The following is a 15,277-nucleotide window of genomic DNA, read 5'->3' as shown; positions in this document are numbered from 1 at the left end:
GTCTTCTTTTTGCCCTTATTGGCTTGTGAGGGCTCACAACCCGCCTTCTCAGCGCTGTGATTGGTCCTTGAGGTTGCTGGCATCGTGTGACTCGCGTGAACGAATCCCTGGCCATCTCAGCCATTGGCTCCGCGGATGGAGTGAGGATAGTGAGACCGAGACGTCTAGCCAGTAGCCAGCGGCGCAGCGCGCCTGGAGGCGGGGAAGCGCGAGGACGCGTGACGGCGTGAGGGGGCGGGCTCGGACGGCCACTACGTGCGGGCCGCCGCAAGGAGTTGCCTTGGCAACCTGGGTTCCTTCGTGGTTCCTGCCGCGCCAGCGCTGTCCCGGTAAGAGGGTACCAGGCCGTCCTCCCCGCGACTTTAAGATGTGATTTGTGTAGCAGTCGCTTCGCCAAAACCTGGGAAGAGAATAGTATAAATGCAGTTTGACTGTTTTGTGTTTACAGATAGCTCCGCCTTTCTCTGGTGTACCTGGGATTTAGATCTTTCTCCTGCCTTGCTTCCCCAGCCCCAGTATCCTTTAATAAACTATATATATGGAAGTTGGGGAATTTCCATTGCAGTATATTTCCTGCGATCATCTAGAGAGTTAGTTATCATTATCCCCATTTTGCAGATGAGAAAATCGAAGCTAGGAAAAGTTTAGAAAATGATTTGACATAACAGATGGCAGATGGCTGCTCCCCTGAGGGGGGTTAAGGCCTTGACCTGGCCAGTAGTGCGTGGGCGGCGAGAACGCCCAGGTGGTGTAGTCCACAGGGAAACAGGGAGCTCCAGAAGCCCGGGGGTGGAGGGGCACAGAGGATTTGACACACTTGCAACTTGTCTACTGCCCTGGCCTCATCTCAGCCATCTCTCAACACTAAAATACTTGTGTACAAGGGAGTAAGGGTAGCGTGTACAGATGGTGTAATAATATACGAATTTAAACCTAAGAGTGCCTTCTAAAAGTTCGCACGAAGGCACCATTTGGTCTAGTCGAAGGCACTTTCTATTCAGTAGTTTCAGGAAACAGGATGCTGTTCTCTCAGGGCTATGCTCAAACTGGTTTTTCTGCCTGAAATAATCAGCCGTCTCCCCCGCCACCCATCACCTGTCAATTCAGGTGTCAGCTGCTCGAGGCAGTTCCCTCTTGAGGGATGTCTCTCGTCTAACTGTCCCATGTCTGACAAGGACATCTCTGTAAAGTATCATGACAGTGAGGTCAAATCAAATGAAAAGAAATGGGATCTGCCCTTTGGGTGGTCAGAGCCCTATCTTTAGAGGAGGCCTGTGAAGGAAGGTGAATGGTGTCCCGGAGTGGATGCTGCGGTGCACCACTCAGGTCCCCTTCTTCAGGACTGAAGCAGGCATTCAGCTACTGAGTGTTGGCAAAGAGAGCCACCTCTCCCCACTGGCACACCCCCCCTCCAGGGGGCAGCCTGAGTCCAGTGACTGGTTGATGCAGGATGAGCCCCTCACCAGCTCCAGAGCTCCCCCTCTTACTGGCTGAGGTTGTGCGTGTGACTGCATCTGCAGTCCGCTTTTCCATCTGCCCAAACCTGCTGCACCTTCTCCAGTACTGTGAAGAACATGCACTACGGGGTCAGATTTACCAGGCTTTGTCAATTAGCAGTGTGCTAACCTCAAAGTTTTATCTAGTACCTCTGTAAAAAAGTTTGTTAGGATGGTACATAGTATTTATGTAAGGCCATTTGCATAGTACCTGGAATACAGCAAGTGCTCAGTAAATGTTGGTTTTCATTTCAGACTTGGGGAGTCCTACCACAGTAGATATATTTTCTAAATCAGAGCAGGTGTATGTATTGGAGGGGTCAAATTACTATTTTAAGTCTTGGATATTTAGAGCTGAAAGGAAATACAGATATGGCAGCTCAACTCACTTATTTCCCTACATTAAAGAAATGGGGGGGGGGTTCAGAGAACAGTAACAAAAGTGGTAATTTATTGAGGGTCCTCTGTATTCCAGGCATATTCACATACATCATTTCTTTCAAATTCCACAATAATCTTGTGATGCAGGCACTACTGTTGCTATTTTAGAGCAGAAAGATAAGGGTCAGGGGTTAAGTAACATGTTTAAAGTCACAGCTAGCAACTAATGGGGGGGGGGATGCAAATTCAGAGCCTTCTAATTCTTATGCCCATAGATTTTCCAGTACACACACTGCTTTTTTCCTTGGAGTCATGAAGCCAGGTTGGAACCCCAGAGTCTTGATTCAAAGTGTGATTCCACTCTCCCATGTAACCTCTTCTCCAAAATGAGGCACTGACTGCCATACAAGTCAGAAGGAGGCAATTTGCTCAAGATCAAACTGAAACAAAGGGCAGGCTTGTTTAGCACATCACGGTGTAATATTATGCTGTCCTTGTATCTATTAAAGAAGAAATTTCATAACCCATCAGCAGCTGAGATTATAAATACCCAGGTCCCCATGCTATAAGGGAGAATAAAAACCAGGAATCATATGCCAGAGTCCACAAGGAAAAGGAAGGGAAGTCAAAGTCTCCTAGCAGTATACACATCATCCACCTTAACCATAGCCACCATTGCTTTTGGCCAACAAGGCACAGATCCAAGCAAAGCAGGCAGCAGAGTTGCTTCACAATGCAGGTACCCAAATCTAGCCTTGAACGCTACTCAAACCTGGTGCTGTTTCCTTGGCAGGATTTCTAAAATGCCTCTCTGCCTCAACTTCTGATCTCTATTTATCATACAATAATAGAACAAGCCAGGACTACTTCTATATGCCTTTTTTAAAGGTGGGGCGTTCCAAACTGGAAAGACAGAGGGGTATGGGGGAGCAGGGTATATCCAAAGCTTCTGAAAACATAGTTATGAATCTACCTACTGACAAACCTTGGCAAACTAGTTTATAGTCTAGCTATTAAAGCTCTGAAGGAAGTAAAGACAAAGAGGTACTTGACATGCTAAGTATCTAAGACTTTATAACCTTAATAGATTGCATTTCAAGAAAAGCTTAAAAATTTTTTTGATAAATCTTTAATTGATAATTCACAGAGGTTTCATAGAATATTAGTGTTTGGAAATGATCAGGAAAGATAATGACACATTTTCCTTGATGCCACCAAAACAGCTAATAGTGCTCCAAGTTCATTAGATCCTCAACATGTTTGTTGACAGTGGATGTGCTTGGAGCCACACTAAAGCATAAATTCATTCTTTTTTTTTTTTTTTTAAGATTTTATTTATTTATTTGACAGAGAGAGAGACAGCGAGAGAGGAAACACAAGCAGGGGGAGTGGGAGAGGGAGAAGCAGGCTTCCTGCGGAGCAGGGAGCCCGATGCGGGGAGCCCGATGCAGGGAGCCCGATGCGGGGCTTGATCCCAGGACCCTGAAATCATGACCTGAGCCAAAGGCAGCCACTTAACGACTGGGCCACCCAGGCGCCCCAGAAATTCATTCTTTCATAAGGTAAGCAGAGGCTTTTTCTTTTTCTGATTAAATTCCTTATATTTCCATTTATAATTAAAAGTTCAAGTAAGTATTAAGTATGGTTTTATGTTTAAATTTCAGTACTCTGTTAAACTAAATGGAAATTTTATCATAGGTATAATTCTTGCTCTTGATTATCGATTGTTCTGGCTAAACTTCTGTTCATGAGTTAACTCCTCTTCTGAGGCATAGCCACCATATCCCATCACACTTTCTCCTTCTCATCCCTCTCCCCTCTGCACCCTCTCAGGGTCCATAACCTAAGCTGTCCATCCCACTCCTCTACTCCCATCCCCTCAATTCCTTTGATTTAGTATCAAAACCACAATTTATTTCTCAGTTGCTCTGGAGTAGGTATTTTTTCTTTGACTTAATTTTTGGTCCTTTGCTATTTGTTTTATTGTCATCTTGGGCTCGTATTAGAGACAGAGGAATATAAAAACTTGAAATTTCACCAATACTTGGGAGATTTTTCTCTGATGGTTGAGATAACTTTTTCTTTGATCACAGTTTTCAACGACTTCAGTTACTTATAACAGACTTGCCTTTTAGGTTCCTTTGGCAACAAGTTAAAAATACTGATTTGTGAAGTTAGAAAATGCAAATTTTAAAAAAGAACAGAAAAACAAAACAGGCAACTTTTTAATATGAAACTAAATAGATAAAAATCAAGGACAATGTGAAACAAATAATATACAAACTTTTATTCAAAGATATTCAAGAAAGACATGTTTTGGTCATTTTAAAGTGAGATTAATTGAAGATCTCAGAAAAACTGTATTTGATCAACACACATGGCTACTCACAGAAAATTCTCTCTTCTGTTAATAGCAGCTAAATTTATACACACAGAAAAAATTCTTAAGACCATGCAAATTCAGTTGAATTCCATACATTCATTATATTCATCAAAAACCTGTAGTAATGTTCATGCCAAAGTGTAACTTTAAGAAAAAAATTAAAAATACACACCAAAACATGACCAAGATTAAACTAAAGAAAATAATAAATAAGCATAATTTATATTTTATTTAAAAAAGTTTGGCATCACACATATTTAAGTGTGTTACACCATGTTCATTCCTCAGAAGTGGCATTTTAAAGTGTTAAGCATTGTTAAATATCAAAAAATACAACTCTGTTTTACAATGTAGTACTGGCATAATTCAAAGTACTGTGCCAATTATAAATAGTATAATCAAGTTTCAAACATCTTTTCAAACATATTTAAAGGAAAGCATATAGACACACATTTATATGCACACAATTTATTATACTCATGTAATCAAAGATATTTTATAAAAGCAAACAGTTTTATTCCTCAGCTACTTTGTATACTTACACAGATTTTAATACCTGTTCAAAGATTTTCAGTTCCTGTGTATACAGATTTTCAGGAGAAGGAATAAAGATAAAATTTAATTTTACAAGAACACATTACTTTATCGTCCTTCACAAAATAATCCATAGTCATTTGAGGTTGGTAAGAACTAGTCTTTAAGAAAGCAACTGTTGTCTAAAGACTACAGAATAAGTACTGTAGTCCCGGTTTCTTATTAAAATTCAGTCAGCTGCTGCTCATTGCAGAAAAAGCCTATGCAGTGCTTCTACCAAAAATAATCTTCAGTATCTGAGGCCTATTAAGGCAGCCGATCTGATCTTCTGCTGAGACTTAAAGAGCAGCCACAAGTGGAGAAGTGCTAGACTCTGAGTCGCTTCAGAAATACTTGGTGAAGCCTGCTTCTCATGTATAAATATGCCAAAAATGTCCTTCCGGCTCATAATGGTTTATCAATAACTGTGACCCCTGAGCAAAGAAAGAAATAAAACAGAAGTCACAGGCAGCATTCTGTACGTCTGAGAAAAGAGTGAATTCTTTATTACTGAAACAATAGGGACTGAACGAATCATGGTGTTTCAAGATCTCTTTCTTCAACTTGAATACTACTATCATTTTAATCTAAATGACAGTGAAATCTCTACTCAGTTATGGACCAGAACTACATCAGACTACTTAATCCAGAACTACTCTTTTGCTCTTTATGGTTATAATTAAGAGAAAATAATTTTACTTAGGAAATATCAAAATTCACCTAATACTCAAAGGGACACAAGAAACTTTTGGGGGTGATGGATATTTTCATTATCTTGATTGTGATGATGGGTTCATGGGTATATACATATGTCAAAACTAATAAAACTGTACACTTTAAATATACACTATTTATTCTATTGTCAGTTATATCTCAATAAAAAGCTATTAAAAAATTTCACCTAATTTTGAGCCATGTTATTCTTGGAGCCTACTGTATATAGTTCTTCTATTAGGTGTTGTTTTGGATGATACATAAATAACAGTGATGGCTAATTAGTATAAACTCTTTAATCTCCACTCCTGGGTCAATATTAGAATGAATATTAGAATTTAAAGCAATATACATATGTATCTATCATCAGAATAATATGCAACATACAACTTTAAAGACTCATCATTATAGTCATTAAAGATTATTACTCTTTCTCTTACTAAGAGAATGGACCCAAAATGGTATTTTATCATTCACCCAGTGCTATGCTTAAGAAAAATTACTCCACAGTCTCACTATAGTACTATCACATGGCACCCTGCCAGGGGAGATGTTGTAGTAGTCCTATGTTTTGGATATCTGAGTAATGAAAGCCTTGCCACATAGTAAACTCCACTCTACTCCATACAGATTTTAGCCATATTAAGTTTTATTATACGATTCTGCACCAGAAAGGTTTGGGATTTTGAATTCAAATGACTGTAGAATGACAAAACAATACCAGTGCTTTATTTTAAAATATATACATCCAATATTAATTATTTTGAGAATAAGAAATTACTTTGAGAAAATTCTCCCTAGAACATTAATATAAAAATCATGACATAATTTTTTCATTTAATAGAAGACCGTAAGAAAATTAGACAATTATTACCTGCGTAACTTCTCCCTGTGCTCATACAAGATGACACAACTGTCCATTTATCAGTTGTTGGATTATAATATTCTACAGATGCCAAGTTACAGGAACCATCATCCCCGCCAACTACATATAACAGACCATTAACTGCACAAACTCCTTTAAAAAAATATGCAGAGAGAAAACAATTATTTTAAAAATTTGGGTAAATATAAATATCCCTATATGTATTTGGTGAGGTGATCCAGAGACACTTATTTCCTTGAAAAGGGGCAAGAAGAGAAGATGGTGAACATGAAAACAATTCCCTTTATATTTGACAGTCTAATACCACTTCCAAGCTCCTCCTCGTTCCATTTGTGTAGTAGTTGTTTTATATGGGCATTGTTTCAATTAATCTTCATAATAACCTTACTTTATAGATCAGAAACTATTTTAATTCTTACTTTGTTAAAAAAAAAAAAAAAGTAAAGGTCAAAAAGTTTAGTTAACTCTCCCGAAGTCAGCTTCTTAGGAAATCCTAAATAAAAAATATATATTGGTAGAAGGTAAAAATGATTCTAAATTCTGAAATGATACTGAATGGTTAACTATTTTATCTCCTGTAAAAGAAGAGAAAAGCATTATTTATTTCATTATTACTAGAATAACTCATTTTTTGCAAAAATTCAAAATATCTAGAAAAGTATATATAAAAAAAGATCAGGGGTGCCTGGGTGGCTCAGTTGTTAAGCGTCTGCCTTCAGCTCAGGTCATGGTCCTAGGGTCCTGGGATCGAGCCCCGCATCCAGCTCCCTGCCCAGCGGAGAGCCTGCTTCTCCCTCTCCTACTCCCCCTGCTTGTGTTCCTTCTCTCGCTGTGTCTCTCTCTGTCAAATAAATAAATAAAATCTTAAAAAAAAAAAAAAAGATCACCTCTAATTCTGTACTAATTAGAATAATGACCATTGAAATTCTGATCGCGGTGGCGCCTGGGTGGCTCAGTCGTTAAGCGTCTGCCTTCGGCTCAGGTCATGATCCCAGAGTCCTGGGATCGAGCCCCGCATCGGGCTCCCTGCTCTGCGGGAAGCCTGCTTTCTCCCTCTCCCACTCCCCCCGCTTGTGTTCTCTCTCTCGCTGTGTATCTCTCTCTGTCAAATAAATAAACAAAATCTTTAAAAAAAAAAAAAAAAGAAATTCTGATCGCTACTCTTGCTGACTCTTATCTATGCATATATACTCAGATACTTCTTTTTTTAACCTTAAAGTTGCTTATACTACACACACTACTTTATTACCCACTCCCAAACAACATACCTTGGACATTTCCCTAAGTTAATAAATATAGATATACATAATGTTTAATGGCTGCATAGTATTCATCTATAATACCATAATGTAATTGTCTTTTGCTGATAGATATTAAGTTATTTTCAGTTTTTTTGCTCTTATCAATGATGTTGCAATGAACAAGGATCCCTCTTGCATACTTCTTTGCATACTTATGCAACTGTTTTCTAAATGTAAATTTTTTTTAAAAATTGAGTTAAAAAGTAAACTTGTAAAATCTCTTTACTTTAATATATACTTTAAAAGCACATTTTTTATAATTTTAAACAAGGTTCAGAGCTAACTGGTACCAGAGAGCATCAAAACATCCAGAAGGATGCTGCCCACACACTGGTTTCTGTAGTTTTGTAGATGATTTTGCTAACATAATTAACAGATGCTTGTAGATTTTTAACATAACAAAGTAATGAGTCCAAATCTCTATACAACATTTAAAAATGCACTATCAATAGTATCTTTTTTTTAAAGATTTTTATTTATTTATTTGAGAGAAAGCAAGAGAGCACAAGCAAGGGGAGTGGCAGAGGGAGAGGGAGAAGCAGGCTCCCTACTGAGCAGACAGCCCAGTGTGGGGCTCAATGTGGGGCTCGACCCCAGGACCCTGAGATCATGACCTGTGCCAAAGGCAGATGCTTAGCCGACTGAGTCACCCAAGCACCCCAGCACTAGTATCTTCTGTGCAAATGGAATGGATATTCTCAAATTCAGTTGTGTTATTATTCTAATCTCTTGACAAGAAGCAAACTCATATCATTTTAATGTAGTTCAACTGCTTAAAAAGCAAGAGCAAGATGATAGTTCTACATATACAAATTACTGCCTTATTCTTCTAGCTAGAAGAAATGAGCTAATTTTGATTTGAAAACAATAAAATATAGGTAGAGGGGAAAAAAATCAGACTATTCCAGTGTTTAGGAAAATAATGAAAGCTCAAAATGCAAATAAATTTCCCAATCCAGCAAGGCACATGCACATATTACTGTGGCTTTTCTAATCTAATATGTATTAGGGTCAAGCACTTATTCTATTTAGGGCCCAGATTTGTGGGTCTTACCATGGTTCTTGACTATCTATAGCCAAAAGATTTTTAGTACCTCACCAAATACAATTGATTGGATGAAGGGAAAGATCCTTGCAGTCCCACATACTTAGTTTCCCCTCACAATCACATCACTTAATTAGAAATTTTTTAAAAATAAAGAGAAATTAAGAAGAGCATTTTGGGGGGGATGGAGGGTGCATCTTGCAAAATCATCCAGTGGTGTACAGTGAGTTTGAGAATCAAGAGGAACTTATTTTGGACTATGGGAAATGGCATGAAGATCATGGCTTTTAAAAGATGACTCGCATTTCCTGAAAAGACTATTTAGCTATCCTGAATCTATTTTCCATTTCTATTTCCCTTCCATAGGTCTTCTTTTTAAGTAGTTAGTTCCCTAATCGTGAAGACCTCAGCTTTCTTAAAATTACTTGCTGTTGTAGGGCACCTGGGTGGCTCAGTCGATTAAGTGTCCGACTCTTGATTTTGGCTCAGGTCATGATCTCAGTGTTCTGGGATCAAGCCCTATGTCGGACTCCATGCTCAGCAGGGAGTCTGCTTGAGGATTTCTCTTCCTCTCCCTCTGCCCCTCCCCCTGCTCATGTTCGCTCTCTCTCAAATAAATAAATCTTTAAAAAAATTACTTATTGTTGACATGTTGTTTTAGCTTTTCCAACTTTAGAAATCATGAACTATATTAAATTAGGGTTAGCTTCTTCAAGCTTCAAGATAAACAACGAGCTTTTAACCTGGTATAAATATTTACTCAACCAGACTAAATTCCCTGAGGACTGGGATCTCCAGTACATGATACATGGTACGCACTCAAAAATATCTGTGGTAAGAATGGATGAATTTAAGCATCAAATATAGAGGGCTCTTCCTCTAATTTAGTCTACATTATCACCAAAAAGTAGCCACTATGCTAGGCATTCACTATATAGGATTACTACATAAGTTTGTTTTTAAAGAGCTCATCTATTAGAAAACCCAAATCAGTAAAAGAAGAATGAAAATATACGGCAATACTAGTAAAACTCTGAATACAAATCAATATAAATTCCAAAATCGTAAGCTAGACAGATACCTGCATTTCTTCTGCACATGTTCATATCTGCAACCTGTCTCCATGTATTGGTGGTAGGATCATACACTTCAACACTTTTTCGTACTAAAGGACCATCATGACCCCCAACAGCATACAGTAAGTTGTTTAACACGCCAACACCTATAAAACACAAAGAACCAAACTACAGTAGAGTAAAAGTGACAAATTTGTAACATACTAGGGTTTATTCAAATGACTTATAAAAGTAAGTCAATATTAAAGCACACAAGAAATGGAAATGAATTGATTTGACAAATGAGAATCTCAATAAGAACTATTATTCTAAGAAAGGCATGTCAAATAAAATAAATAGTATGAGGATGAAACACAGAGAGGAAAGTCATTTAACATAATCCTTCTGAAAACAACTTTCACGGTAAAAGCAAACCAGTATTAAAGCACAAAACTAAGAAATGGATATGAAGAGACTTGATTATGAAGTTTGATAAGAACTAAGAACAAAAATTCAAAGAATGCCAAAAAATATAAATAATTAAGTGATACAAGAAGCCTTTAATATAGCACTTAGGAATTTTACAAAGTGATCTTTAATTATAGATAATTAATTCAAAAGACATTTAACAATATCATTAAAATCAGTATATATGTTTTCTGGTAATATAAAGAGAAGCCAATGAATCATTTCACTTGTTTATTAATTCTTTTCCATCATTTTTGTGTTTTGGTTTTTTTTTAAAGATTTTATTTATTTATTTGACAGAGAGAGAGACAGCGAGAGAGGGAACACAAGCAGGGGGAGTGGGAGAGGGAGAAGCAGGCTTCCCATGGAGCAGGGAGCCCAATGCCGGGCTCGATCCCAGAACCCTGGGATCATGACCTGAGCTGAAAGCAGACGCTTAACGACTGAGCCACCCAGGCGCCCCTCATTTTTGTGCTTTAATCTAAATGAGTTTCCTACATACCGGCTCCACTCCGTCTGGTGCTCATTTCTGCTATATAGGTCCATTCATTTGTTGTAGCATTATAGCATTCTACTGTGCTAAGACATTGACGTGAAGCTCCATCATACCCCCCTACAGCATAGAGCAAACCTAAACATGGAATCACAAAAAAAGCCAAATTCATAAAAAGCTATTTTTTCAAGGCATAAAGTATTTTCCTCCAGAGTAGCAGTTTCCCTTTTATTACCAATTTTTATAAACTATAAAGATCTTGCCTAATGGTGATCGAAGAAGTTACCAAACCACATTATGAAGATCTGCAGGGTATATTTGATGATATTAATTTAACATTTTCATTAATAAATCTGAATAATAAAACAAAGTACACTCATTGCATCTTTGGATAATATTATTTGGTAAGTGAACAACATCATGGGAAACAGAATTAAATATCCTGGTAATCTTAGTAAAATGGGAAAAAAAGTTAAATCAAGAATTAGTACCAGTATACAGTGGAATATTATTTGGTGATAAAAAGAAATGAGGTACTAGTAAATGCTACAACACAGATGAACCCAGAAAACATTATTTTCAATCAAAGAAGCCAGTCACAAAAGATCACATACTGTATTATTTCATTAATATGAAATGTCCAAAAATGGGAAATTTATATAGGACAAAGTAGATTAGTGGCTACTGAGGTCTGGGGAGATGGGGGTGACAGCTAAGGGGAGTGGGGCTGCTTCTTGGGGGAATAAAAATGTTCTAAAATGAATTGTGGTGATGTGTGCACATTGAATTGTACACTTTAAATGGGTGAATTGTATGGTATGTGAATTATATCGCAATAAGGTTGTTTTTCAAAGAAGTTAGTACAAAGAATTATACCAATAGTAGGGAGAGAGTGAGAACCCACAAATCTGCCCAAGCAGATTAAAAAAAAAAAAAAAATCACACCAAAAAATAATAGTTATAGCCTTTCTTAAGCTCTTTTGGTGGACAAGGTAGGATATAAATAAATAATTGTGGCAACCCATCCTCTTAAATGTGAAACAGCCTCTCTCCAGAAGTAAAATTTTGCACATATGTCATCTGATTTGTTCCCTAAACAACTGAATTAAGATCAGTTAACAGTTTTATATAGGTTACAAACACAGAGAGAGAGAGAAAAGAAAGGGGTGAAGAAGAGGACAGAGGGAGAGAAGGAGGAGGGGGAGAACGAGGGCGTCCACAACTTAGTTTACATACACAAGCTCGTTTTTAAAAAATAATACAAGTTGACAATGGCTTTTCCTTTCCTTGTTTAAATGATCGTTTGCTTGCCCATTTAGAAAACTGGTGTTTAGGTTATTTGGAAGAATCCCTCGGAGCAATCAAGAAGCCATCGTGCCTGGAAAGGTTCACCCGAGACGACTGTCAGCACCCACCTCCGACAACGCCGACCCCTACGCTGCTCCTCCTCGTGTTCATCGGAGCCACGTGAAACCACTCGTTAGACTTTATATTATATGCTTCCACGGATGATAAACCTGCAATAAAGCACAATGCTCTTCACTTCCTCCTCTAAAAAAAGAAGTGAGGTGACTGTTCCTTTATATATATTATTAGGGAAGAGTACTTCAGGTTATGTTAAATTGGACTAAATTAAAAGAGGAAAATGCTGGAATGTAAACCTATCAATTACATGATACCTAGGACTAGCCTCTTTTCCCCAGGGCTCCTACCCAAGCTACTGACATTTCTTAGCTTTTTAAATGTGATAAGAGGACTGATGGTGATATGCATAAAGAAGAAAATTTATATACTTAGTACTCTTCCATTATTTAAAAGAACTTTTTTTAAAAAAAGATTTATTTATTTATTTGAGAGAGGGAGAGAGAGTGAGCACACAGAGGGAGAGGGAGAAGCAGGCTCCCTGCCAAGCAGGGAGCCCAGTGCGGGACTTGATCCCAGGACCCTGGGATCATGACCTGAGCCCAAGGCAGACGCTGAACCCACTGAGCCACCCAGGCGCCCCTTATAAGAACTCTTGATGGGAGATTTTAAACTTACCTTTATAATACCTGTAAAACACTCAAATGTCTCCTAATTTTGCCACAGTTTATTCCCTAAACTTGACTGCTATGTTAATTCTCATGCAACGTAGAAAAGACCAAAAGGAAGTTACCTGTGCTGCCATCAAAGCCTCCCACGGCATATAACAATCCATTCAATACAGCGGCCCCCAAAGTGCTTCTGCGGTCCCGCATGTTTGCAACGCTGGTCCACTGATCTTTCACGGGGTCATAGGAATCTACAGTGCGGACTCTCAAGGAGCCATTAAAGCCACCGACAGCAAAAACGAGCCCAGCCATGTAGACCATCCCTGCAGCAGAAATCCGGCAGTTAATGATGAATATGCAACCAGACTACCACACTATCTAAAGGCTGCATTCCAGTAAGTCCACAGCTGTTGTCAGAATATGAACTGCTCTTAGGAGAACACTGGCTAAATAGAACTCTATTCATTAGCAAGAATATCTAACCACTGAATTGTCCTCCTTTCTAAGATTATTAAAAAATGCAATGGTGTGGGCTGAGGTATTATTTTGACTCTTGGCTTTTTCAAATATTTATTTATAGATTTAAATACTGTGGCAATATTTGCCAACTACTTAAACCTGTATGCAGCTCCCACAGCTTTCAAATTTTGGATCTTCTACTCTGTATGTTTATACTCAATTTGCATAACGTACTCCTGATTTATCATGTTAGTGAGCTAAATCAGGGGTCGTGATTATTTTTTGTAGAACCTATGAGCTAGGAATGGTTTTTACATTTTTTAATGGTTGAAAAACAACCAAAAGAAAAAATATTTTGTGACGCAGAAAAAATTAAGCGAAATTCAAATTTCTGCACCCATAAATAAAGTCTCACTGGAACACAGCCCCACCCACTCATTTATGTAGGTCTGTGACTGCTTTCACACTGTAGGGGCACTTGAGTTGTGACAGAGACCATATAACCCACAACTCCTAAAATACGTACTCTCTGGTCCTTTAAGAAGTTTGCTGACCCTGGGCTAATGAGAGGTTAGGGAATCCCTGGATGGAGAAGCCAAATTGCTAGCCTCTGGGTTTAACCACCTTTTCACTTTTCTAAGCTTTTTCCTGCAGTTGTCCTGACCTGAGAAGCCCCTCTCACCATCCACTCTGCTTTCTTTAAGTTTCAAGTCACAGTGAAAGTTCTACATTCTCTCCAACCACTTTAGCCTGAAGGGATTACCTCTAGCTCCGGAACCCCCCCGAGCGAATCACACCTAGATAGTGCATTTGAGGTTAGTAAATCTTGCACAGTCTGCATTATCATCACTTTACACTGTTCAAAGTTCTACTGTTCTTCAATTCTATAGTGCTTATGTCACTGCTCAGCCTGGGGGCAGGCACTGTGCCTCACAGGTCTCTGAATCCAGTTGGGAGATCAGGAATCACACCAGTCCTAAGTGTTGACCAGCTCAATGCTTCATATGATGTCATCAGGCAAGGCATATACCATGACCCCCGACAGTCTTACCCTCTGGTGCTTTATCCCCCAGCTCCCAAAATATGTATGGATGTGCAGTCCTTCCTATGGCATGAAGACTCTTTACAGTTCAAATGAAACTGCCTGTGTTGGCAGCTCTCTGTCAGGGAAAGGAATGACTTCTCAGTCCCTGGTTCAATGAGGAAATGAATACTCAAGCTACTTTCTGGTAAATCTCAAGTATTTGAGGAGAGCTGTGGGCAACAGACAATTTAAGTAGGCAGAGAACTAATGAAGGATGAAGAGTAACCCCTGGATTTCCTGAGTGCTCTCGATAAAGAAAATGTGGTATGTCTCCTGGGAAGGCCTGGGCAGCCAATGAGTAGTGAACACAGCAGGCAGTACATTTCAGCATGAAAATGCCCTATATCCCAAATGATGAGGAGCACTGGGAAAAGTTCCTTATGGGAATTTGGACCACTGCAATGTTCATTTTCTTTTCTCTACAAACAAAACAAAAATCTATCATCTCTCAGAGATATGCAGTATGCTTACCAAGTGCTAGAGTATTTCAGGTGACAAGGAAGAAAACAATGTATGAGTCCAAACACTCTGGGTGCAGAGGGGGTGAACTAAAAGAACTGATACTCCCTAAAGTTACAGGGAAGCGCCCAGAAGTTTGAGTAATGTGGCCAGAATTCCACAGTTTAAGGGCATCCACTCTAGTCTGAAGTGGATGGGGAGGCACATTGTGCTTTCACGAGGGCACAATGAAGGTAAAATTCATGCATGAACAGTACATTTCGGAATGCACCCAGTCTAATGAGTTATGGTGCAATAAAAAGGAAACTGAATCAGGAATCAGATAGGAAGTAAGAAACCAGTTATAACTATCAGGGAAGACTCCAAGAGTAACAATAAAGATAAAATACCTAAGAATAAACTTGCCAAGAAACGTACAAAACCATATGAAGAAAATGTTAAAAACCTACT

At 38.7% G+C, this 15,277-nt stretch overlaps 1 protein-coding gene and 1 long non-coding RNA gene across 3 annotated transcripts in view; one reads left to right on the top strand and one right to left on the bottom strand.

Moving 5' to 3' along the window:
* The first annotated feature begins 217 nt into the window (after positions 1 to 217).
* Positions 218 to 13,354, top strand: LOC118548302 (uncharacterized). 2 transcript variants are annotated; one of them, XR_013446558.1, is made up of 3 exons: positions 218 to 329; positions 3,206 to 3,439; positions 12,115 to 13,354. It is a non-coding gene; the product is annotated as an uncharacterized LOC118548302 (long non-coding RNA). The 2 variants fall into 2 exon arrangements; XR_013446559.1 differs by having other exon boundaries at positions 219 to 337; positions 3,234 to 3,439.
* Positions 4,150 to 15,277, bottom strand: part of KLHL2 (kelch like family member 2) — a 101,842-nt gene continuing 90,714 nt past the window's right edge. The window contains exons 10-15 of the mRNA XM_036112121.2: positions 12,951 to 13,148; positions 12,211 to 12,312; positions 10,805 to 10,933; positions 9,861 to 10,001; positions 6,422 to 6,565; positions 4,150 to 5,267 (exon numbers count right to left, since the gene is read on the bottom strand). Coding sequence (XP_035968014.1) covers positions 5,239 to 5,267; positions 6,422 to 6,565; positions 9,861 to 10,001; positions 10,805 to 10,933; positions 12,211 to 12,312; positions 12,951 to 13,148 — 743 coding nt within the window. The 3' untranslated portion in view covers positions 4,150 to 5,238. The remainder of the gene's footprint in view (positions 5,268 to 6,421; positions 6,566 to 9,860; positions 10,002 to 10,804; positions 10,934 to 12,210; positions 12,313 to 12,950; positions 13,149 to 15,277) is intronic.

This window comes from Halichoerus grypus, chromosome 3 (assembly GCF_964656455.1).
Source record: "Halichoerus grypus chromosome 3, mHalGry1.hap1.1, whole genome shotgun sequence".
NCBI classification, from domain to species: domain Eukaryota; kingdom Metazoa; phylum Chordata; class Mammalia; order Carnivora; family Phocidae; genus Halichoerus; species Halichoerus grypus.
The sequence above is the reverse complement of the archived record's forward strand: the minus strand, read 5'-3'. Positions and strand labels throughout refer to the sequence as shown.